This window comes from Microtus oregoni, unplaced genomic scaffold (assembly GCF_018167655.1).
Source record: "Microtus oregoni isolate MIOR12 unplaced genomic scaffold, Mior012 000003F_ref0000135, whole genome shotgun sequence".
Taxonomy (NCBI): domain Eukaryota; kingdom Metazoa; phylum Chordata; class Mammalia; order Rodentia; family Cricetidae; genus Microtus; species Microtus oregoni.
Window position 1 is genome coordinate 20,396,068 of NW_024543062.1, and position 26,236 is coordinate 20,422,303.

The 26,236-nt window shown below is 42.7% G+C and overlaps 1 protein-coding gene across 11 annotated transcripts in view; it reads left to right on the forward strand.

The window, feature by feature from the left end:
• Clip1 (CAP-Gly domain containing linker protein 1) overlaps positions 1–26,236 on the forward strand; it is a 120,464-nt gene that overhangs the window by 60,192 nt on the left and 34,036 nt on the right. For 8 of the 11 annotated variants that reach the window (XM_041645997.1, XM_041646023.1, XM_041646033.1 and 5 more), the window contains 8 exons: positions 1,480–1,596; positions 5,890–5,947; positions 6,485–6,568; positions 7,296–7,452; positions 11,073–11,238; positions 11,322–11,537; positions 17,326–17,442; positions 19,637–19,743. In XM_041645997.1, the coding sequence (XP_041501931.1) occupies positions 1,480–1,596; positions 5,890–5,947; positions 6,485–6,568; positions 7,296–7,452; positions 11,073–11,238; positions 11,322–11,537; positions 17,326–17,442; positions 19,637–19,743 (1,022 nt within the window). Of the gene's footprint in view, positions 1–1,479; positions 1,597–5,889; positions 5,948–6,484; positions 6,569–7,295; positions 7,453–11,072; positions 11,239–11,321; positions 11,538–13,755; positions 16,024–17,325; positions 17,443–19,636; positions 19,744–26,236 lie in introns of all 11 variants that reach the window. The other 3 variants (XM_041646068.1, XM_041646079.1, XM_041646089.1) reach the window with 2 other exon arrangements.

Genomic DNA, 26,236 nt, shown 5'->3' on the forward strand with positions numbered 1-26,236 from the left:
ACATGTGAATTTTCCTTTATTATCATCTGGAAACCTTATCTGCTACCTTATCTCCTGGTCGTGATATAAACTCCTATTTAAGTTTAATTCTAGGCTGTTTAAAAATAGAGCTTCTTTAAAAAAAAATCTCTATTTAAATAGAGCTAGCTCCCTAAAACAGTGGTGTTAAGGTGAATATGAAGAAAAGAGGGGAGAGAGAGAGAGATTGACTTAAAAACTCAGATTGGGCATGATGGTACATGCCTGTAATACTTAGGATGATGCAGCAGGAGGTTTTCTAGTTTAGTTCCAGGCCAACCTGGACCACATAAAGAGACCCTGTCAAAAAAACAATCATCCAAAACAAAACTCTATTTTAACCCTTTCTGCCCACATCACTCCCTTGCTTATAGAGTAGGTATAAAAGTAGAACACGAACGCTGGAGTGCTTCTCAACTGTAAGTTAGCATACTAAGATAAGCCATGCTCGCAACGGAGTAAGTATGGTATGCATTATTACCATATGCCACGATGAAGAAACTGTTTGTCGTAAGATGCCATGACCAAAGCAATTTAAAGAAGGAGTTACAGTTGAGGGTGAGTTCATGATCATTGTGGCCAGGGAGGCAGGAGGCAGACAGGCAGGTGCTAGAGCAGTAGCTAAGAGTTTACATCTTGATCCATAAGCGTGGGGTGGAGTGAGAGACCCTGGGAATAGTGTAGGCTTCTGAAACCTCACCTCCTCCAGCAAGGCCACACGTCCTGATACTTCCCAAACAGTACATCAGCTGGAGATCAAGTATTCAAATCTATGATCCTGTGAGGGCCGTTCTCATTCAAACCACCACCACCACAACAACAACAACAAAAAAAAACAAACACCAAAAATATAAAAAATAAATTGGCCGCACAATGAAATCTATCTTGGAAAAGCCAAAATAAATAAATAAAATAAATATAAAAATAAGGGAAAAAAGCCATGAGAGGCTGAAGAGAAAGCCTAGCAGTCAAAAAATGCTTACTGTTCTTGCAGAGAGGACCCAGCCTTGGTTTCTAGATCCAGGGGGTCTGACACTGTCTTCGACAGGCTTATGCACAACATGGTGCACATAAACTGAAACAGGCAAACATACATGCACATAAGTAAAATTTAACGTATTTTGGCTAGATGTGACATACACTGAGTTTGAGGCCAGGCTGTCCCAGAACTTCATAGAGAGTTCTGGGACAGCCAGGAGTACACAGAAACCTTGTCTCAAAAAAAAAAAAAAAAAAAAAATAACAACTACAAAACAAAAAAAAACCCCCGAGGTACTCATACCTCAAACTGGTTGTTTTTTAAGTTACTAGCTTCTTAGAATTAAAACAAACAAACAAAAAACAACTCTTTCGTGTAGTTTTTGTTGTATTTCTCATTTTTTTTACATTTTATTTTTCCTTATCATTTTTTTGTTTCTTTTTTGTTCATTTGCCTCTGTACCATATAACTTGGTGTGTTAGGCTAATAGCATTACCACAGAACTCCAGGAAAAAGAACTAATGCTCAGTAACCTACGGGACACTTTGAGTGAAGTCAGTCAAGTGAAGGAGACTTTGGAAAAAGAACTCCAGACTTTGGTAAGTACCTGTCGGTTGGGAATCTGAACCTCAGCGTTTCCGGCTTTTTCCATTTAAAAGAACATTCTCCATTAAAAAAAAAAATACTGCAGTTGTTTTTACTTCAAAAATACGGATTTAAATTGAATATATTAGCTGCTGATAAATACCTTCCAGGGAACTGGATCAAATCAAACAAGCATTAAAGGTGGGTGATAACTTTTCTTTTTTTTTTTTTTAATTCTGGAGTTTAATTTATTTGAGAGGGTGGTCTTATTTAGACACCTCAGGGCTTTTTTAAAATGTGTATAGGTGTTTTGCCTGCATATATGTCTGCACAACAAACACACAACATGGCTGATGCCATCTGGAGTTACAGACAGTTGTGAGCCTCCTGTGGGTGCTGGGCGTTGAACCCAAGACCTCTAGAAGAGCAGTCAGTGCTCTCAATCACTGAGCCATCTCTCCAGCTCTGATAACTTTTCTTTTTTTAAAAAATGTTCTTTTCCTCTGGTAAGTCAGGTGGACTGTTGTTGGCAGCTTGGTTTTACGGAGCACAGAGATAGATCTTCCCACTCACGCACCTAGCACTGCCAGGTTTCACTGGCTGAGATCCTTTCCTGCACCATGCCTACAGCATCTGTTTTGACTGGGCAACAGCTGTCCAGGTCTTGAGTGCCCTGTGTTGGTGTGGCAGTGTGCTATCTAATTGAACTGCCACTCGGTTATATTCTGCCTTAGGAAATTATACTGCTTTTGCACGTTTCCTCTTAATCCCAAATTATGTAGTGGTACAGGGTTTAATCCCAGAACTCGGGAGGCAGAGACTGATAGACTCTGAGTTCCAGGCCAGTCTTGTGTACACAGCAAGCTCTAGACCAGCCAAGGCTACATAGTGAGACCCTGTCTCAAAAAACAAACAAACCGACCAAAGGTAACACCCCACCAAATTGTAAAACTTTCAAAATAAACAAACAAAAACTTTTGTCACTTTTCTTCCCTCTTACTTTGCCTCCTACATCATAATTTGAACTTACTTGAGGCTGGTAATTGTGGGCCATGGTATTCATATAAGCTTGCAGAGAACCTAGGTAGCTTCTCAGGAGCAGTTGTCCCAGCTGCTCCATATGCCTCCCTGTTGCTCTGCTACTTCGCTGATCACAGTGCTTTCTTTTCTTTCTTCTTCTTCTTTTGTTTTTCTTCTTCTTCTCCTCCTCCTTCTCTTCTTCCTTCTCTTTCTCCTTCTCATCCTCCTTCTCCTCCTCCTGCTTCTTTTTCTCCTCCCTCTTCTCCCTCTTCTCCTTCTCTTTCTTTTTCTTCTCCTTCTCCCTTTTCTCCTTTTCTCCTTCTCCTCTTTCTTCTCCTTCTCTTTCTTCTCCTTCTCTTCCTCCTTCTCTTTCTTCTTCTCCTTCTCCTCCTTCTCCCCTTCTCCTCCTCCTCCTCCTGCTGCTTCTTCTCCTTCTCTTCCTCCTCCTCCTCCTCTTCCTTCTCCTCCTCCTCCTCCTTCTTCTCCTTCTTCTTCTGCTTCTCCTCCTCCTGCTGCTGCTGATGTGTTGGTGTTTTGCTTGCACTTATTCCAGATCCTGGAGTTACAGACAGTTGTAAGCTCTTAACCTCTGAGCCATCTCTCTAGCCCCCACAGTGGTTTATTAGTATATGTCTGTGCTACAATTTTCTATTCTTCTGTCTCACTGTACAGCAGGCTGATTTGAAACCCTCTCAACTATTTAGCCCAGGCTGCCCTCACACTCACAGAAATCCTACTACCTCAGCCTTTTGACTGTTGGCATTATAGGCATGAGCTCAAATTTCTACTTAAATATTTTATTTTCTTTTTAATTATGTGTATGCAAGTGTATTCATGGGTATGTGCACACTGAGTGCAATACCTGTGGAGGTCAGAAGAGGGTGTCAGATTTCCTAGCGTTGGAGTTACAGGTGACTTTGGGCTGCCTGCTGTGGGTACTGGGATCTAAACTTGGGTCCTGTGCAAAAGCAGTGAGCACTAGCACTCTTGACCACTAGTCCATCTCTCTAGCCCCAATTTCTACCTTTAAAAATAGCTATATTGTTCATCATATTGCTGTTCACATATAGCTGCATAAATTTAAATTGCTACATTTAATTCAATTTCATTTCTCTGTTAAGTTCTTTGTAGCCACATTGTAGAAAGTTCTGTTGGACAATCCTGTATATAATATGTACACTACATTTTAAAAAATGGCCTTTAAATTATTATTTTATGATTTGAATTTTGTTTTCTCTTTTGAGACAGGGTCTTTCTTTGTATCTCTAGCTGTCCTGAAACTTATTATGTAGACCATGCTGGCCTTGAGCTCATGGAGATCCCCCTGCCTCTACAATCCGAGTGCTGACTCTAAAGGCTTGTGCCACTACATCTGGCTATTTTGTGATTTGGAGTCCTTTAAGAAAATGTTTTAGGGGCTGATGAGATGTCTCAGTGAGCTGATAGAGGCCTGAAGCCTTGCGTTTGAGCCCTAGTGACGTAGTGGAGGGAGAGAACCTACTCCAGCAGGCCGTCTTTTGATCTTCACGTGCACACCATGGTGTGTGTGCCCACACCTGGACACACGCATGCACAAATAAATAAATAATTTTAAAAACAAAGGAAATGGGACTGGATAGATGGCTCTGTGGTTAAGAGCAGTTGTTGCTATTTCAGGGGAGCAGAGCACCCATGTCAGAGAGCTCACAACAGACTATAACTCCAGTTTGAGGGCATTTGATGCACACCTCTGGCTTCCAAGGGCACCTACACACACTTAAATGCACATACCCACATAACACCAACATGTAATTAAAAATAATACTAAATCCTTTTTTTTTTTTGAGACAGGGTTTTTCTATGTGATCATAGCTGTTGTAGAACTTGCTCTGTAGGTCTGGGTAGCCTCAAACTCAGATATCGACTGCTTCTGGGTTTAAAGACATGTGCTACCACATCCAGCATAACCATAAAGCTTTAAAAATGTGTTAAGTACTATATTTTGCTGCCCTGTCTTCTAAAATTCCAAGAGTTACATTAAAAAACAATGCAAGCATATTCCTCTACATGCTCTTGGAAGAACGCACGCCTCTGGAAGCCTGGCTTTGTGAGCGATATAAATAGGTACTCTGTAGGCTTATGCTAGTTTATGTGCTCATCTTTTAATAGTCTCTGTTAGAAATACTCGTTAAAAAATGTCTTTGGGGGCTGGAGAGATGGCTCAGTGGTTAAGGGCATTGCCTGCTCTTCCAAAGGTCCTGAGTTCAATTCCCAGCAACCACATGGTGGCTCACAACCATCTGTAAAGAGGTCTGGCACCCTCTTCTGGCCTTCAGGCATATACACAGACAGAATATTATATACATAATAAATAAATAAATAAATAAATAAATATTTTTTTAAAAAAAATGTCTTTGGGATGCTGGAGAAATTGTTCAGTGGTTAAGAGCACTGGCTACTCTTTCAGAGGACTCAGATTCTGTTCACAGCACCCACATGGTGGCTCACAGCCATCCACTAATCGAGTTCCAGGGGCTCTGATATCCCCTTTCTGGCTTTTCTGGGCACGAGGCATGTATGCAGTGCATAGACATAATCCAGGCAAAACACTGATAAACATAAAATCAAATCAGTAACTCTTTTAAAAGATTCCTTGTTACAGCTACTTCAAAATTTATTTCAGGAAAACCAGAGAAGTTCTTTTAGCTTAGCTTGTCGTCATGTTTAGAACCGGAGACCTTTAACAGTAAGTGACAAATGAAACGATTCTGCTGATAAAGTTGCAGACACAGATATTAGGCTTGAATTTAGTTCGGGTTTCTCTGGATACTCTCAGAGGGAAGAAACCCAGAACTCTACTTATTGTTCAGGCAGATTGCTTTTCTTTCTTTTTGTGTTTCTTTTTTCTTCTCTCTCTTTTTTCTTTTTACAAGGAATTCACCCTAGGGCTTTGCCCTTGCTAGGCAAGACCAGTGCCACTGAGCTACATCCCCACTCCTCAGGCAGATTTCAGAGGCGAAGGCAGCTCTTGGAGGGTTAGTCATGACACAGCATTTTCCTGCAGCACATATATAAATGTGTATGCATACACTTAATATATATGCCCATTCATACATGCAAATATAAACCCACTCATATGTATACACGTGCACAATACACAGTTGGTAGTTCATCGGTGCCTGAATGTTTTAAGCGCATAATGTTAAAGAAACAAGCTGCAAAATTAGGTAGCATTGTAACTGATAGACACATTTAGTCTTTGTCACCTGAGATCTTTGTATGATGAGTCTCTAATTCTTTTTCTCCAGAAAGAAAAGTTTGCTGGTACTTCAGAGGAGGCTCTCTCTGCTCAGAGAAGTATGCAAGGTGTGTCCGCTGAAATCAGAAAGTTTCAGGGTGTGTCATTGAGGGCTGGGAGTGGCTTTGGGGGTGCAGAATTTAGTCTAATGTCATAATTCTGGAAGTTACACAATGCACAGAAAAACTGCATTCCATTGGTTTCCTGAATCTTCAAACTCAACAAATAAGTACTCATTTTTCTTTGACCTAAGGCTTGTTCCATATTAAAATCTTAGTATTCCTGAGAAGACTGATTTTATCTGATTTTGCTATTGATAAGCTTTGGGTTTTGATTGGAAGCAGGAAAGACGTGTCTAGGAAAGGCGCGGGGCCTTCTGATGTGCAGATGTGGGGAGACGGTGGAGCCTCATGCTCCCCTCTTGTCGCAGTGTGTGGTTGGCAGTGACACTTTCAGTGTCCGTGTCCTCCGAGTTCATGAGGATGTGCTTGGCTAACTTAGGAGCCAATCGCTCTGGGTGACCTGTTAAATGTGAGATATATATATATATATATATATATATATATATATATATATATAAATTACTATTAACTTTATCCTAATAGATACTGTAAATAAACTGCAGCGAAAGGAGGAAGAGTTTAACATGTTGTCTTCTGAACTGGAGAAGTTGAGAGAAAATTTAGCAGGTAAAGTGATGTCATCTGGTGACAAGCCATTAAATGTAATAGAATGTCTAGGTTAAGAGTTTATATTATAGTAACAGCCCTGCCACACAGACACTGTGTCACTCTGTGTGCCTCGTCTGAGAGCTGTAGCCCTAAGAATTTCCTCTTCTCTGTTTATAAAACGTCAGAATCTGTCTCTGCTGCTGTTGCAGTGCTTGTTCAGTGTTACACAGACAACCACACAGATGACCACTTGCTCCTTGTCTCTACCCTTACCCTTTTGTTTCTTCTCAACACAGTGCCGTCTCACTCAATAGAGGTATAAGCCTTGCCCATCAAACCCCGTATCTCTGAGAGTTTGCCTCAGACTTGTCTTCCCCTCGGCCACTGCACTCCAGCCATATGGGCCTCCTTGCTTTGTTGGACCTGTCAGGTCACATGCTGCTTGGGGGCCTTTGACTTGCTTCCTGTTTACTATCCTTCCTTCAGAGGGTTCCATGTCATATTTTACTCTTTCCTTCTCCTTTCAACATCCTTTCTCTCCTTCCAGTCTCTCCCCTCTTCCCTCAGCACTCACCTCTTCCTATGTATTGTTCCTTTCTTTATTCTACTTATCTGTCTTTGCTAGACTGGCGTTTCCCTGTAGGCAGAGGTGGCTGTCTGCAAATATCCCCACTATACTGATGCATTCAAAAAACTTTTCTTGTTCTTAACGCGGCAGTGCTGTTTCTTTTCTGTATAAATTCAGATATGGAAGCAAAGTTTAGAGAGAAGGATGAAAGAGAAGAGCAGCTGGTAAAGGCAAAAGAAAAATTAGAAAATGACATTGCAGAAATGATGAAGATGTCAGGAGATAACTCTTCTCAGCTTACAAAGATGAACGATGAACTGCGTCTGAAGGAAAGGTATGTCTGCTGGAGAGCGGGCTGGGCTGGGATTGTCTGCTGGAGAGCGGGCTGGGGTTGTCTGCTGGAGAGCGGGCTGGGGGCTGCCTGCTGGAGAGCGGGCTCGGGGCTGCTGGGTGGGTATGATCCTAGCACTTGGGAGGCAGAGGCAGGTGGATCTCTGTGAGTTTGAGACCAATCAATTCTACACAGTTACCTCCAGGACAGCCAGAGCTACATATTTTTTTTGTTTGTTTGTTTGTATTGTTTTGTTTTTTCCCATATACAGTGTTTCTCAGAACAGCTCTACAACTTCTGGAACTCATTTTGTGGACCAGGCTGGCCTTGAATTCACAGAGATCCACCTTGCCTCTGCCTTCCAGGTGCTGGGATTAAAGTCCTGTACTACCACCTCCTAGTTAGACCCAGTCTTAAAATAGAGACAAAACTCAAAAACAAAAGGCTCAGTGTTGTCTTATTTTAAGGATTCTTGACTCTTCTCTTTTCGCTGTATGTTTCTTTTTTCTGGTTTTCCCTCCTTTAAGGTGTTTGAGTATGTGTGTGTGTGTGTTTCTGGGGACTAAGGTCAGTTGGAGTTATATTACAGCTTTATTCCTTTCTGTATTACGGCCTCAGTGTATCTTGAATCACCTGTGTAATGTTTGTTACTGGTTTTTAAAATTCAACCATGGGTTTTAGGTCTCAGTCAGGCTTGTTTAGCAAGTAAACAGCTTAATAAAAAAGGTCTTCTTCTCAGTCCTTGTTTGACCTAAAATGAGGTCTATCAGACAGAGTTACAGAAATACAGTAGGATCCGTAGATCTTCCAGTGACTTAGGAACACAAGGCGCTAGCTTCCCATTATAAAGAAAAAGAAGCCGAGGCTCACTCAAGGCTTCATTGCTGAGCCACGTCTATTATTCTTTTTTTTTTTTTGGTTCCTGTCCTGGAACTAGCTCTTGTAGACCAGGCTGGTCTGGAACTCACAGAGATCCGCCTGCCTCTGCCTCCCGAGTGCTGGGATTAAAGGCATGCGCCACCACACCCAGCTTATTCTGAAGTTCTTGGTTTTTTTTCCTCTTTCTTTTTTTTTTTTTTAAAGATTTATTTATTATGTATACAACATTCTGTCTCGATGTATGCCCAGGAGCCAGGAGTACAGATGGTTGTGAGCCACCATGTGGTTGCTGGGAATTGAACCTTTGGAAGAGCAGCCAGTGCTCTTAACCTCTGAGCCATCTCTCCAGCCCCATCTCTTTTTATAGTATAATATAGAAATCAAATACTTAATTAACAAGGCAAAGTTTTAGAGAACATTTTAGAACCATTAGAATTTTGCTTAGTAAAGTATTAATGTTTTTGAAATTATATCACTATCTAGCCTTTCACCCACACCCAGCACAGTTGAAGATCACTGGGTGAATGGTGATCTGGCCTTTGGCTGGCAGCTTCAGTAGCTATTTTGGTCCCCTTTGCTCTGAAGCAGCTGTATAAGTTTGCAGGGCCTGCAGAAGGTGCCACATCTGAAGGTATTTAATAAGATACAGCCAGCACCATTCCACCTGCTTCCCCCGTGCTTGCTCATTCACCTGATAGCCCTGATTCTGCGCCAATGTCCCAGGCTTTCCCTGTATCCATGAGGAGCTATATAACTCGTATGTGTGTGTACGCGTGCGTGCTTGTGTGCACACACGCATGTGCGTGCGTACAGACAAGAGCAGGACAGCTGCCAAAGACATTCCTCAAGCACCATCAACCCCTTTTAAAGACAGGGTCTCTCAGTGATTTGGGACTTGTTAAGTAGGCTGCACTAACTGACCAGAGAGCCCCAGGGATTGACTTGTCTCTGACTCCTTAGTGCTGGAGTTGTAAGGGTGCCACCACACCTGTCTTTTTCACATGGGTTCTGGGACTTGAACTCAGGCCCATATGCTTGCAAAGCAAATACTTTACTATCTCCACAGAACCTAGCTGGTCCTCTTTAAACAAGAATTATTTGTGGTAATTACCATATTTTCTCTTTCCAAGAGGCACTTAAATGACTTTTGGTAACCTAGTCTGCCAAAAATTTGAAACTTACTTCCTTTAATATTTTTCCTAAAATTTTTTAGATCGAAAAACCTTTAATAAAAATATTTTAAGACTTACCTTTATTTTATGTGTATATGTCTTTTGCCTACATGTATTTAAGGGTACCATGTGCATGTACTGCCTACACAGGCCAGAAGAGGACATCAGATTTCCACAAACTGGCATCATGGATGGTTGTGAGCTAATTTATCTGATCTGAAACAGGGTCTCTGTATAACCCTGACTGCCCAGGAGCTTACGTGTAGACCACACTGACCTCAGTTTCCAGGAGTCTACCTGCCTCTGTTTCCCAAGTGCTGGGATGAAAGGTGTGTCCACCACACCTGGCCTAATATATTTATCTCAAATCATATTTCTTTACTGATCTATTAATAAAGAGTTGTAAATTCTTGCAGTTATAGTAGCTGTTACTCTAAATGTATTTTTTTTTGTTTTTTTTTTCGAGATAGGGTTTCTCTGTGGTTTTGGAGCCTGTCCTGGAACTAGCTCTGCAGACCAGGCTGGTCTCGAACTCACAGAGATCCTCCTGCCTCTGCCTCCTGAGTGCTGGGATTAAAGGCATGCGCCACCATTGCCCGGCTTACTCTAAATGTATTTATAACAATCACAGTTGTTAAGATTCTTCAGGAAATTCATTTTTTAAATTTTCTTGATTTCAGGTATAATTTCTTATAAATTTTGAAATCTGATAAAGTTTTTTTCTTATAAATATTTATTTACTCATTATATATACAATATTTTGTCTGCATGTGTGCCTGCTGGCCAGAAGAGGGCACCAGACCTCATTACAGATGGCTGTGAGCCACCATGTGGTTGCTGGGAATTGAACTCAGGACCTTTGGAAGAGCAGGCAATGCTCTTAACCTCTGAGCCATCTCTCCAGCCCATGATAAAGTTTTTTTATAGTATATTTCTAGCATAACTCTTTAGTTTAAAACATGAAAAATTTTTTTCATATATATATATCTGAGCTATATCTGGAGAGATAGCTCAGAGGTTAAGAGCACTGACTGCTCTTCCAGAGGTCCTGAATTCAATTCCCAGCAACTACATGGCAGCTTACAACCATCTGTAATGAGATCTGGTGCCCTTTTTTGGCCTGTAGGCATATATGCAGTCAATACACTGTGAACACATTAAATAAATGACTCTTGACTTCTTGCTATCTTTTAAAAAAAACATGAAAAATCTAGTTATCAAGATAGCTCAGTAGCTAAAGTATTTGACGCACAAGAATGAGAATTCAGATCCCCAGAACCTAGGTAATCCCAGACTGCCTACAGTGAGGTGGGAGGTGGAGACAGGGATCTCCCAGTAAAAAGCAATAAACGGGAAACTCTACTTGCAGTTCAATGGAAGGTGAGGATTGGAACCCAAGGTTGTCTCTGACCTCCATGCGCCATGCTGTGATATATGCTTGCCTGGATTCACACATGAATTTGCACACCCACACAGTGATTACACGCATACATATATGCACATTACATGTACACATAGCATATGCATACATATAGAGAACTATCTGACAATTTATATTGAAACTTCTTCTAGATCTGTGGAAGAAGTGCAGCTGAAACTTACAAAGGCTAATGAAAACGCAAGTGTCCTGCAGAAAAGTATCGGGGAAGTAACTCTTAAAGCCGAACAGAGCCAGCAGGAAGCAGCTAAAAAGCATGAAGAAGAAAAGAAAGTATTGGAGGACAAACTGTTGGAACTGGTAAGGAGATGCAAAGGGATGCTGGTAGAGCGGGGGTAGTCACTGTGTGGCCTGATGCCTCACTCCTTTCTTCTGTTCTTCAGGAAAAGAAGATGGAAACAAGCCACAACCAGTGTCAGGACCTGAGAGCCAAGTATGAAAAAGCCAGCTCAGAGACAAAAGCAAAGCATGAAGAAATCCTGCAGAACCTACAGAAGATGCTGGTGGACACAGAGGAGAAGCTGAAGGCTGCTCAAGAGGCAAACAGAGGCCTGATGCAGGATGTGGAGGAGCTGAAAGCACAGGCCGACAAGGCCAAAGTATGTTCTGAGGCACAAACAGTGTGCTTGTGTTATATCTTAACTAAGTTCTGCGTAGAGGCTGCAGGAACTGAGTGACATGTATGGCCTGTTAAACTCTGCATGCATGGCAGGGTGGTAAACTGCATCTTTTGTGGCTTTAAGTGTTCCATGCCAGCTCTTCTTCCTTGTAGGGGAGGGTAATGGCTATAGGTCTTTCCCGATATACTGTGTAGCCATCACCACCCCCTGCTGCTTGTCCCGAGTGGTTACAACCTCTTTTGTTGCCTGGGCTCTGTCTGCTTGCTTTCAGTAGATTTTCTGTTTTGCAAAGCATCTTTCTCTGATGTTGGCTGAGCCTGCTCCACCTTGCACTAGGGTAAAGAGAGACAAAGCTCAGAAAAACAGGAGGCAGAGGCCAGGGAAGCAAGTGAGCATTGTATTGGAACTGGAGGAGAGCAACTGGCGAGCAGAGTCTTATAGAAAGAACTAGAGCTCTGGAGAAGGTTTTGAAGCTCTGTGAACTTGCTGACAGCTCTGTGAAGCTGGCTTCAAGTAATTCAAGAAAATACCTTATTAGTTAGAAATAGTTAGAATTTTGTATATTGAATCTCAACTTAGGTTGTCAGGATTGTATCTGCACCCCAATATATTCTTTGACTTTGGTAACTTAGAAAGTTTACCCTTTCTACTACTATGTAACTTTTTAGTGCTCAAAAATTATTTTTGTCTTAAATGTTTATTTTTAATGCATTAGAGAAATGTTTATGTACAAATTTACTAGAAAGGAATTATGAAAGAGAACTTGAAACTATTAAAAATCTCTTGATATTGGCTTAGTTGTAGAGTGCCAGCCTACTCTGCCCTAGTATCAAATCCCAGGACCAGAACAGACTGGCAACACAAAATCACACCACCTACGTTGATTAAGAGAACCATGATATAGTACATGTCAAGTGGAATGGGTACAGTTTCCCCTCTTCTACATGCTGCCCAAAGTTTCTTCTGTGTCCCTTTTCTCAAAAACACCTCAGCTTGATATACCAACTAATGGTGGATATGATCCCCATGTTTGATGCTACCTGCATGGTCCCCCGTGTCTTAAGCCTTCAGTTTTGTAGATTACAGTACAGCCTTCTAATGACTTGTGTGAAGCTGTCCTGACTTTGGTGGTTTTATATAAACACCTTTTGGTTAAAATCCCAGGATTAGTCCTCTTTCAAATTTTTCATCTGGATATTTGATATTGAGGAAGAGACCTGGTCATTCGTCCTCCTCACCTTAGACCATGAAACCCAATATGGACAAGTTCAACAGTACCACCATATACAGGTTACCCATGCGTGCTTCAACATTGCCAGGGCATAAATTTCAAATTTCAATTTCATACTTTATTTTAGTGAGTTACAGCTCTGGAGAGTCTGATGAGACCTGAGTGTGTCGCCCCAAGGACGTTTCTGTGTGCAGTCCGGAAGCTTTATGCATCCCTTCAGGAGGCCCCAGAGCCAGGAAGCCAGTGACGCAAACCTCTGCTGTCTAACCCAGGAGCCACTAGCTAGATAAAGCTGTGTAAAGTTAAATTTGTACAGCAGAAAATTCAGCTCTCTAGGTGCATTCAGCACGTTCTGAGAGCTCACGTCACATGTCCACCATGGAATTCTGGGTAGTACCAGTATAGACATCATTAGCTTATCTTATAAATAGTACATTTACAAATACTTTATTGTAGCCAACAAAGCCTAGAAATTAGTCTGCATCTGAGTAACGTGTATATGATGCTGGCACTGACACTTTTAGCCTGTTTTCTCCCCTTCCTACTGAGGAAGGGCTTAAACACTGATAACGTTTTCTTGCTACCTCTCATTTTGATTAACATAAACTCACTGATTTTGTTTTTGCCCCTGACTTATGGATCTTTTCTGAGATAGAAATAATCGAACATAACAGTAAAAAAAAGTCTTATTCCTAGTGTGCAAACCAGACAAGTTTTCAGAAATGATTTCCCACATCATTTCAAAGAGAAAAAGCTAATAGGCACTTTGCAGTTAATTTTGCCTTTTATTATCCCTTTATGCAGTGCTTTTCTAGTTTTTATCCCTTTGTTACTCAGATAGTTTTTATGAGCTTTTCGTAGAAAGTTCTAAAGTTTCATGGTTTAGGCCGCATTAAGTTCTTTGGGCTTGCATTTGTCTGCTTGGTTTCATTTTGTTCCCATTCTTTCCATCTTTTGTCCCTGTAGTCGCTAACTCATTTGTTAACATCAGCCAGAAAAGAGATTGAAGTAATGTCAGAAGAGCTGAAGGCTCTGAAGTCAGAGAAGCAGCTTCTTGTGCAGGAGACAAATGCTTTGCAGTTAGAGAAAGGTTCACTTTTATCAAAGCTTGTAGAAGTGGAGACCAAGATAACTTTGCTTCAGGAAGACCAACAGAAACTGTGGGTAGTAAATGAAAGCCTCCATTTAGAGAAGGAGAAAGTCTCGGAAGAAAAGCAAGTTGCTGAAAAGCGTTTTCAGCAGGAACATCGGGATAAGGAGTCCCTGGTGGTTGAGAGAGAGAAACTGCTTAAGGAAGTCAGTGTTGTGCAGGAAGAGCTCCTGAAGATGCACCTGGAGAACGACGCCCTGGAAGCCTCCAAGGTGAGCATGCAGGTGCTCATCGAGGAGCTCCACTTCTGCAAGGATAAGCTGATGGCCATGTCCGAGAAGGCCCGGGCAGAGAAAGAGCATCTGGAGGGGCAAATCAAGAAGCTCACTGCTGAGAATATGTTCTTGTCCAAAGACAAAGATGATGTCATTCAGAAACTTCAGAGCGCTTACGAGGAGCTTGTCAAGGATCAAAAGGCCTTGGTCCAGGAGATCGATGAGCTCACGACTGAGAAAAAGTCAGCCGCAGAGAAGCAGCTGAGCCTTGATAACACCTGCCTTACCCTAAAGGCCGAGCGTGAGAACCTTCTCCAGAGCAACAGAGACCTGCAGTTTGAGAAGGACACGCTGCGCCAGGGCCAGGAGAAACTGAGCGCCAGCCTGGAGGCCACCCTGCATGTCAAACAGCTGCTCAGCACAGAGGCAGAGACTCTGCGCACGCAGCTAGATTGTGCCAGCAAAGCACTGAGGAAGGCGGAACTGGACACGAGACAGCTCCAGGCCACCAATGCAAGCCTCACAAAGCTCCTGGAAGAGATTAAGACCTGTCGGGCCATCACAGACTCGGAATGTATCCAGCTTCTCCACGAGAAGGAAAGCTTGGCAGCCTCTGAGAGGAAGCTCCTAGCAGAGAAAGAGGAACTATTAAGTGAAAATAGACTCATCACTGAAAAACTCAGCAAACACTCAGAAGAGACCACACATCTTGAGATGAGCCTAAATGAGAAGATCACGTACTTAACTTCTGAGAAGGAGATGGCTTGCCAGAAAATTGCTAGGCTTAAAAAGCAGCAGGATAGCCTCTTGAAAGAAAAATCAGCACTAGAGATGCAAAATGGAGATTTACTTGCTGAGAGGGAAAATTCTATCAACACTATAGGAGATCTTAAAAGGAAGTATGACCAAGAGGCTTCAAACAGACGAATCATTGTGCAGGAGAAGATGAAACTGCTCGGTAACATCGATGCTCTGAAGAAAGAGCTTCAGGAAAGAAAGAAGGAAAACCAAGAGCTGGTGAACAGCAAGTGCGACCTCTCCCTGATGCTGAAAGAGGCTCAGGATGCCAAGAAGAATCTTGAGAAAGAGCACACTAGCATGATGCAAGCCAAGGAGAACTTGAACACCGAGCTGAAGACTTGCTGCTGCGAGAAGAGCATCTTGCTGAGGGATGGCTTGAACCTGCAGGAAGAGTGCCAGAAATTAAATGAGGAGATTCGTGAAATTCAGCAAACCTTAATCCTAGAGAAGGAGGCCAGGGCAAAGGAAAACGAGGCCTCTTTATATGAAAACAACAAACTTCATGGGAGAATGGTGCTCTTGGAAGAGGAGATTCAGGGGCTGAGGGCATGTACTGAGCAGCTCCAGACTGAGAATTTTACACTTGTCCAAGAAAAGACCAACTCAGAGCAAAAAGTGGTGGAAATCATTAAGGAAAAGGAACTCCTGAGTGCAGAAACAGCTCAGCTCGCTGCCAATATTGAGACCCTCAAAAGCGACTTTGCTGCCCTTTCCAAGTCCAAGTTGGAACTACAAGAACTACACAGCTGCCTCACCAAGATCCTGGATGACCTCCGGCTGAACCACGAGGTGGCGGTGACCGAGAGAGCCAAGGTGCTTCAGGACAACAAGAACCTCCTGGCCGAGAAACGAGAAATGATGCTGAGGAATGAAGAGGTCCTGAAGGAGAAGGAGAAGCTGGAAGAAAGCTACTTCATCTTCCAGAAGGAGATTAGCCAGCTGGCCCAGACCAACAGCCACATTTCAGCCAACCTCCTAGAATCCCAAAGTGAAAACCGTATTTTGAGAAAAGACAAGAGCAAGCTTACCCTTAAAATTAGAGAGCTTGAGACCCTTCATTCATTCACGGTAAAGTGAGAGGTTCAAGTCTTGAGAGCACCCAGACTCCTCACGAACTGTACAAACAGTGGCGTAGGTGATTTCTCTGCTTTGTAGCCGAGGGAAATCCACCTGAGTAAGCCAACTGTATGTGTATGTCCAGCTTTTCATTATAACCAGGAAGGCTGACTCGTGAATGTCTAATTGTAGTTGTCTCTCCCCATTTCACAAAGACCTGAGAGCTATGAATAAAAAAGATTCATATTTTCCCTTTTAATTTAAATGAAGCATTGTTAACTGTAAAAGTTAACTGTTTTCTTGGAGATTTTAGAGCACTATTAGAATGTGTACACACTGAAATACAGTCTGCTATTTGACTTTTGTTTCATTCATTATGTCTGTCCTTTTGGAGATGAAAGATGCCACCGAAATCTCCATGTTGATAGTAGAGCGTGTATAATAAATACAAAATTTTCATGAACATTATTAAGCCCACCAAATGAAATTATAATCAAATGTCTTAAGATAGTTTCTATTATTTTTGATATTAGAAGCTAAGAATTTTTATTCCTATATATAATCTTTTTTATTCATAGACATGGTTATATTCATTACTCAGTTTCTCTCATAGATTTTCCCATTCGGTGCTTATCATGGAACACTTGAGCCTTAAATTATAATTGCCAAAATAATTTATATTAGTATATGAAAAATTTTTAGCTTACATTGAGTGATTTCAGCCAGCAGTGGTGGCGCACTCCTTTAATCCCAGCACTCAGGAGGCAGAGGCAGGCAGATCTCTTGAGTTTGAGGCCAGCCTGGTCTACAATAGCTAGTTCCAGGACAAGCACCAAAGCTACAGAGAAACCTTGTCTCTAAAAAAACCAAAAAAATAAAAATAAAAAATTGAGTGATTTCAAAAGCTCCAAATTGAAATAGCCAGAAAAATATTCTACACTTACACCAATAATTTAAGAGCCATCCAGTTATGTAGGGTAGTTATTCATCATCACCAAATAGTCTGTCAGAGTGATGAGCTCATGCCTGTCAGTGGAACTTGGAGCTTGGGTGTAGGTTTAGATGGATGTGAGAACATGGAGATGGTTGAGGCGCAGGCTCAGGAAAAATAACACGGGAAGGGTCCATTACCTTGTTCTCCTTCATAGTCAGACCCTTCCCGTCTCGGTTTGCCTTAGGGTTGCTGCCTCTCATCCTCTGTGTGCTGCTTAGGCACGCAGACTGAGAGCTGCCTTGGCAGTGCCTTCTGAATGTCCCTGATGGTGCAGGAGAAAGTGCCCTTCTCGCCTCCTCACTGTGTCCCTTTGTGCTCAGGCTTCTCAGACTGCAGAAGATGCCATGCAGATCATGGAACAGATGACCAAAGAGAAGACAGAAACACTGGCCTCCTTGGAGGACACCAAGCAAACAAACGCAAAACTACAGAATGAAGTAAGCTTACCAACTTCATGGAATGTTTGGTCACTTAAGAGTGTGTCTTTTTGAAGTGTGAACTTACAGGTTTGATCTATGTTAGAGTTGAATGCACTACATGCCATGATAATGTTAAATAAAATTAATTGCTTTATTATTTAATGCACTACATGGATTCAAGGTGACACTAGTTACGGTAATGCGTGCCTATGGACACAGTACTTGGGAGGTAGCCGCAGAAGGATTAGAAATTCAAGGCTAGTCTGGACTATGTGAGGTCCTGTCTAAACAAACAACCCGCCCCCAAAATGAAAAGGAAGCTCTAATATTGTCATTCTTAGATAACTACTTAGTGATGACACTTTCTAGTTTTCATAATCTTTCCTTTTTATCCTACACATTTCCCCCTGAACTTTCTCCTAATTTGGTGCCAACACATTCTATTTCTCCAGCCCCAATATAGGCTTTTTCTTGGCATCCTTTTGTGTTATCTTGAATGAGTCATTTCTAGATCTGAGCTGAATCTGTGGCATTGGGTTATCCCTTTTCTACCTGCAAATAGCATTTCCCTTTGGACCTTTCCCATCTTCCTGAAAAGCTGCTATCTGAATAACCAGTTACCTCACTAAAGTGGTCTGTGACCTTCTGTGTAGCTCCTGGTGCTTTTTTAAGTCACAAGCAGGAAGGACATTCAGAAACTTGTTCATAGGAAGGGACTGCCAGGCGGGATAACTTCATGAAGACATTTGAAGTAATTAGGGTAAATAAAAGCTTACAGAGAGTGCACTCAGATGCAGATTAAAATTAGAAGCCTGAAAAAAAGAGGTTTTCCTAGAGGATGGGATCAGGCAGAATTGTGTCCTCCCTCGGTGTATCTGTTGCTGCCGGATCATAAGGTAGATAACCTGTTTCATGTGCCCATTACTATGCTTTATTTCCTTGGTTCATAAATCTAGGCTCTTAAAGAATATTAAAAGGAAGGTGGTGATGTTAAAATTAGCATGTTACTTTCTGGGTTTCTGGTTGATGGCATATGACATGACAAAGAGAGCAACAACTCCATTCTCTGGCTCTAAGAGATAAGGACATAAAGCCCTGATGGCTAGCCTGGCCCCAGAACCACAGCTTGTATGGAGGAAGAAGAGAACAAGCTCCATCCTTTGTAGATAACGCCTTTGCTAGAACTCCCCACTAGAGGGCGGGCAGGGCTAAAATGGAATGTGTGTGAGCACCCTTCAGTCTTGCTGCATGGCTTCTTCCTCCTCATAGAAATTAAGATGGATAACAATTTCCCCCAACTGACAAATGGTTGATTCAAATAAATAAATTCTGTAATGAGAATTGCATAAGTTTAGAACTGACCTTGATTGGAAATATCTCCTACATTAATTACTAGTCAGTTGTGGGGGGACGATTTTTGTTTGATTACAAAGATTTTGTTGTTGTTGTTGTTGTTGTTGTTGTTTTTTCGAGATAGGGCTTCTCTGTAGCTTTGGAGCCTGTCCTGGAACTAGCTCTTGTAGACCAGGTTGGCCTCGAACTCACAGAGATCTGCCTGCCTCTGCCTCCAGAGTGCTGAGATTAGAGGTGTGAGCCATCACTGCCCGGCTCAAAGATTGCTTCTTGATAATGTCGCTGTTTGACAATCCATTTCTTGCTTTTTTTTTTTTAAAAAAAAACTTATTTATTAATTATGTATACAGGGTTCTTCCTGCATATATGCCTTCAGGCCAGAAGAGGGCACCAGATCTCATTTACTGATGGTTGTGAACCACCATGTGATTGCTGGGAATTGAACTCAAGACCCGTGGAAGAGCAATCAGTGCTCTTAACCTCTGAGCCATCTTGCCAGCCCCCTATTTCTTGCTTTTTAAAAAAGGATTGTTTTGAATGGCAATCTCAGTGGCAAGTATTGAGGATTGTACAAGAAACAATCAAACAAACAAAAGCACACAGACTAAAGAAACTTCTGTTTTAATGTACACTGGTGATTTGGTTTGGCATTTGCCCAGGTATACAGGAAACGCAGGACTGAATGAAGAGGATGATCAGCTTGTCGTGTGTAGTCTCTTCTCCAGACGACTCTTCCTGTCGCTTGTGACAAATGACTAATTTCATCTATTTTTAAATGTGTGTTTTTGTGAATAATTTATCCAGCCATGTCACTGAAAAATGAAATAATTTCACCAATTTTTTTCTCTTTGTCTTTAAGTTGGACACACTTAAAGAAAACAACTTGAAAAATGTAGAAGAGCTGAACAAATCAAAAGAACTTCTGAATGTAGAGAATCAGAAAATGGAAGAATTCAAAAAAGAAATGTAAGTTTTAAAAAGGAAAGCAATACTATCTTTAAAGTGCTGAAAAGGTTTGTAAAGTAGTTGTCTATCTGTTCCCCAAAATGCATTCCCCACAAGCAAGTTCAGTAACCACCATTAGAACCACAGCTAAACTGAAGATCAAAGGGAACTGGGCTAGCTGCTGAAGTAAGAAACATGGAGTTTGAATCTGACTTTGTAAAGCTGTAGAAATATATGGATGGCCATGTATCAAAGGTAAATTTGTATGTTTATATGATAGCTAGTTATAACATGTAGAACTATAAGATCTTTTTATTAATAAGTCCTTCAAAAGTGGGGCATGATGGTGCACACCTTTAACCCCAGCATTTGGGAAGCTGAGGCAGATGATCTCTGTGAGTTCAAGGCTAGCCTGGTCTATACAGTGAGTTCCAGGACTGTCAGGACTATTAGACAGAGAAACCCTGTCTCAGAAAACAAAACAAAACTAAATCCTTCAAAACTTTTTTTTTTTTTATATAGAAAAGAAGTCAGACATGGTGGTACATGCCTATAACTCTCAGTACTTAAGAGAGTCTGAGACAGTACAGCTGTTGTAAATTAAAGGCCAGCCTGGCCTACATAGTAAATTGTAGACTAGCCTGGGCTTTAAAGTGAGACCCTGTCTTTTTTTTAAAAAAAAAAAGAAAAAGAAAAAGAAAGGAAGGAAAAAGAAACTGAATAAAAACTCAGTATATCATTTTCAAGATTTTCAGTGTCTTGAGTCTCTATCTCCAAAACTTTGATTGTAAAAGTAATTCAATCTTCTGACACAGACAATAATTCTCTTTATTGGAAAACATTCTCTTTGGATTTTTCCCATCAGCCTACTGCCTAGCTTCAAGCTGACTGTGTTTCCTATGGTGATATCACCCAAGCTCTTGGCTGTTTATATTTGCCAGAGATTGGTGTTGATGTAGTACTGTAAGTGATGGTTAGTGTATCGATTTCACTTGGTCTTTCAGTTAACTGTACCCTATCCACTCAGAGAGCCAGAGCCAGTTAATCTGGTGAGCCCATGTGTCCTTCACACGCGGAACCAGTAGGCTAAGAAGGATGTGCAGAAGGATCTTGTTTCCCACCTTCAGGGCTCCACATCATTTATAAAATAATAAATAGGTGATGTCCAAGCAAAATTAAGGGGGTTGGTTCCAAGCTTCTGTTACTGTACCATCAGCCTCAGTCTGTTTGTTTTCGGTCTTAGATTGAACACTAGGTATGGGAACTTATACCTGTGGTTCCCACACTTGAGGTTCTGAAGCAGGAGGACTGCAACAAGTTTGAGGGCAGCCTCAGCTACATAACAAGCTGCAGGTCAACTCGAGATATGGAGATTGTCTCTAAAAAAGTCTAAAAGCCATCACCACAAACAAAACTTAGTCGCACGGATTCTAGTTGGTCTAAATAATAAAGCCTAGAGTAAGATATAGGGGTTAATGCTGAAGATCAAAGAAGCAGAGAGGCCAGCCACTAGAGAGTGCTCAGACTGAAGTGGCAGTCCTGTCCAGACTCCATCTGTCTCAGACTGCCCTGAGCTCCTGTCTCCTCCAGCCTTACTTTCCTCTCTTCATTCAGCCATATCACTCCTGTCTCCACCTCCCTAGTGCTGGGATTAAGGCGTGGGATCCCAAGTGCTGGGATCACCTTTGTGTGAGCTCTGTTTCTCTTTTAGACAGATTCAGTCTCGTGTAGCTATATGAGATGCTCAGCAAACTCCAGGGATCCTCCCATCTCTGCCCCACAGCACTGGAGTACTGTGGAATATTTCAATGCACTGTGAAACTCCAAGACTTTGGTAATAAAATTAACGTTGGATCAGGGAGCAGAGCCAGCAACTAGCTGACAAGCATTAGCCATAGAGAGTATAGACCAGGTTCAGGGAGTGTCTAGTTAGGATTTTATTGTATGAAGAGACACCATGACCACAGCAACTCTTTTTTTTTTTTTTTTTTTTGGTTTTTCGAGACAGGGTTTCTCTGTGGCTTTGGAGCCTGTCCTGGAACTAGCTCTTGTAGACCAGGCTGGCCTCGAACCCACAGAGATCCGCCTGCCTCTGCCTCCCGAGTGCTGGGATTAAAGGCGTGCGCCACCACCGCCCGGCACCACAGCAACTCTTATAAAGGAAAACAATTAATTGGGGCTAGGTTATAGTTCAGAGGTTTAGTCCATTATCATCATGGTGGGAAGCATGGTGGTATTCAGGCAAACATGGTACTGGAGAGATAGCTGAGACTTCTACAGCAGGAAGAGAATGCCACACTGGACCTACCTTAAGCATCACCCCCAGTGACACTTACTCTAATAAGAACATACCTCCTAATAGTGCCACTCCCTATGGGGGCCATTTTTATTCAGACTAGCCCAGGGAGAACCTATCTCAGAACATAAATGGAGAATGACTGAAGAAGAAAGCTTCCACCCACGTGTCACACACACTTACGTGCACTCATGCACACACGCATTCACATATAAATAAGAACACATATGCTTTATGCAAAGACACTAACATTTAGTTACATCCAAACAGGGTGGATTTAAGTACAGTTTAGCAATTTTCCCCTGTGACTCAAGTAGTTCTGCTCCCTGGAGTGTGGGGCACTGAGGTGCTGCTGTCTCCCATTGCTATCGTGTGGGGCACTGAGGTGCTGCTGTCTCCCATTGCTATAGTGTGGGGCACTGAGGTGTTGCTGTCTCCCATTGCTATCGTGTGGGTCACTGAGGTGTTGCCGTCTCCCATTGCTATCGTGTGGGTCACTGAGGTGCTGCCGTCTCCCATTGCTATCGTGTGGGTCACTGAGGTGCTGCCGTCTCCCATTGCTATCGTGTGGGTCACTGAGGTGCTGCCGTCTCCCATTGCTATCGTGTGGGTCACTGAGGTGCTGCCGTCTCCCATTGCTATCGTGTGGGTCACTGAGGTGCTGCCGTCTCCCATTGCTATCGTGTGGGTCACTGAGGTGTTGCTGTCTCCCATTGCTATAGTGAGGGGCACTGAGATGCTTGCTGCTGGTCTCCCATTGCTATAGTGTGGGGCACTGAGGTGCTGCTGTCTCCCATTGCTATAGTGTGGGTCACTGAGGTGTTGCTGTCTCCCATTGCTATAGTGTGGGGCACTGAGGTGTTGCTGTCTCCCATTGCTATAGAGAGGGGCACTGAGGTGCTGCTGTCTCCCATTGCTATAGTGTGGGGCACTGAGGTGTTGCTGTCTCCCATTGCTATAGTGTGGGGCACTGAGGTGCTGCTGGTCTCCCATTGCTATAGTGTGGGTCACTGAGGTGCTGCCGTCTCCCATTGCTATAGTGTGGGACACTGAGGTGCTGCTGGTCTCCCATTGCTATAGTCCTACTCTTGAGCTCTCTCTGGGCCACAGTAGGTACTGGAGGGGCAGAGCCACAGTGGGTCTAAGCAAGAGAGCTCTTGTGTTTAGATAGCATTCTCATTTTATACCGATCGTTACGTAGGACTAGACCTTGGGTGAGTGTGCCCACTAAATTCCTCACTTAATCGTGTCCTGTCACCCTTCCCAATTTGTGTAGGATCAGTGCCGTAAAGAGACAAACTGGCTCCTGCAGCTGTGGAGCGCCTGCTTAGCATGTGTGAGGGTGGGAGTGGAAGGTTGTCCTTACAGCTGGTTGTGGTGCATGGTGCAGGCCTGGCCTGCAGTCCCTGAAATTAGGAGCCAAGCTGGAGGCTTACTCTGCTTCAGGTCGGCTAGTGCTATCTAGTGAGAACCTATCTCACCCCTGATGCCAGCTGCTGCCATAGGAGTGGAAGCCTATCTTTGTTTTTCTCTTTCTTTCTTTCTTTCCTTCCTTCTTTCCTTTCCTTTCCTTTCCTTTCTTTTTTTTTTTTTTTTTTTTTTTTTGACAAGGTTTCTCTTGTGTCTGTCCTGGAACTAGCTCTTGTAGATCAGGTTGGTCTCAAACTCACAGAGGTCTTCCTGCCTCTGCCTCCCAAGTGCTGGGATTAAAGGTGTGCACCACCACCGGCTCTATCTTTCTTCTGATACTGCCCTGAGGGAAGTTGCTGAGAAGGGAGAGAGGCAGGTCCTGTGCCAGGGCTACTTTAGATTCTCTCTGCCTACCAGGCCTGAGGAAATTCCCTCTTCCTGTCCTCGACAAGGCACCCCGTGGCTAGATCTGAACTTTGCATAGAAACTAGAGGAAGGAGGCCTGCGGAGTCAGTGAAAAGCCCTGACCTGTGACTCTGCCCTTGTCTTGGCCACACTTCAAGGCAAGGCCATCTGCTCTCAAAGGACTGTGTCATGGGAACAGTACTTCTTGGCTCGCTGTGCGTTCCTTAGTTGCATTCTTCAGTGCCTAAAGCTAGAGAACGTGCAGCCGCTGTGTATATGTGTGCGTGTGCGTGTGTATGAGTGTGTGTGGCTTGGCAAATGCACAGTGCTGCCTAGAGGAACTGAGCCAGAGCAGCTGCAGCGTTCTGTCCGAGCTTCCTCTCTCAGCCAGTGCTCTTCCAGCTGGAACCCAGCAGCTATGATGCAGGGCTCTTCTCCATGCTCCTGGCTAGAGATGCTCCAAGAGAACCCTTGGTTTTGGTTAGCCAAAATGGTTAGTAAATACAATACAAGCATGAAGGCTGACTTTGGACCCATAATACCTAAGTAAAACGCTGGAATTGACTGGTGCACACCTGTAGTGCCAATGCTGGAGAGGCAGAAGTAGGAACACTCCTGGGACTTGCTGGTGCCATCTCGCTGATCCGTGAGCTCCAGGCTCAGTGAGAGAATCGTCTTGTAAAGTAAGATGAAAAGGAATTGAAGACCTCTGGCCTCACGTGTGTATGCACACACACTTGTATATGTGCCCATGAACACACACACAAAGTTGTTAGAAAGTTTTGTTTATTTCTTGTGGTATTTGAGATGGAACCCAGCTCTGTGGAGTTGCTTACATGCATTCTGGGGAACTGAGTCCTCAGGCTCACGCGGGGCTGCTAAGCCCTAGCCATTTATTGAATAACTTTGGTTTCTTGTTTGAATTTTTTTTTACTGCAGGTTCTGTTTTTTCTTTTTAGGAGGTTGTACTAAGCAAGTGTTGTACCACTAAGCCACATCCCCAGCCCAACAGAATATTCTTTTTTGTTTTCTGTTTGTTTTTTTGAGACAAGATCTCTCTCTATCTACAGCCGTGGCTGTCTTAAAGCATGCTATGTAGATCAGACTGACCAGGCTCACAGAGATCCACCTTCTTCAGCCTCCTGAGTGTTGGGATTAAAGGCATTTGCCATTACACCCAACCTCACTGTATGTTCTTTAAAATAGTGTTTTCAAAAACTTTATAAAACTAAAATTTATGTGTGCATGATGAGAAAGAAAAAAAGAGGCAGAAGAGGAACACAGTATCACTGCTGATGAACCAGGTATGGTGGCATACACTGTAATCCCAGCACACAGGAGGCCACGGCAGCAAGATTTCAAAGTCAAGGCTAGCTTTATTTATTTATTTATTTATTTTGATTTTCGAGACAGGGTTTCTCTGTAGCTCTTTTTGGTTCCTGTCCTGGAACTAGCTCTTGTAGACCAGGCTGGCCTCGAACTCACAGAGATCTGCCTGCCTCTGCCTCCCGAGTGCTGGGATTAAAGGCGTACGCCACCACTGCCCGGCTAAGGCTAGCTTTAAAAGAATAGAAAAATCGTGTATCAAAAAATAGAAAAGTTCTTTTTCCCCCTGAGACATGGTTTCCCCATGTAACAGCCCTGGCTGTCCTGACACTCATTCTGTAGTCCAGACTGGCCTCAAACTCAGAGATCCGCCTGCCTCTGCCTCCCGAGTGCTGGGATTAAAGGTGTGCTTCCACCACCCCACTAATAAAAAAGTTACTATGAAGTCAGTGACAACCTGTAAACAAATGTTTCCTGTTCTGACCGTCTGCTCCCAAGTAATTACTCAGAGGCTTATATTAATTATAAATGCTCAGCTGATAGCTCAGGCTTGTTACTAACTCTTACATTTAAATTAATCCATAATTCTTAACTGTGCTTAGCCATGTGGCTTGGTACCTTTTCTCAGTACAACATTCTCATCTTGCTTCTTTGCATCTGCTGGCAATTGTCTGATTCCACCCTTTCTCTTCCCAGAATTCTCCTAGTCTGGCTTTCATACTCAGTTGCTTTGTGCCCAGCTATCAGCCAATCAGCTTTTTATTAGCCAATGGAAGTAATACATATTCATAGTGTACAAAAAGATTGTCCCACAGCAACAACCTAAGAAATACAGTATTTAGTTTATGATGGTTTCCTCAAAAATAAAATCTTCTTATTTGTCAAGTGTTAATGGACTTTAGCTAGTCAGTGTACTTAAGCTATGGAGGGGAACTGTGTGTGTCTGTGTATCTCTTAGTTTACTTTCCTTTTGCTGTGATAAATGCCACAACCAAAAGTAACTTGGGGAAGAAGGGGTTTATTTGGCTTATAGGTCACAGTCTATCATTGAAGGAAGTCAGAGTAGGAACCCAAGGG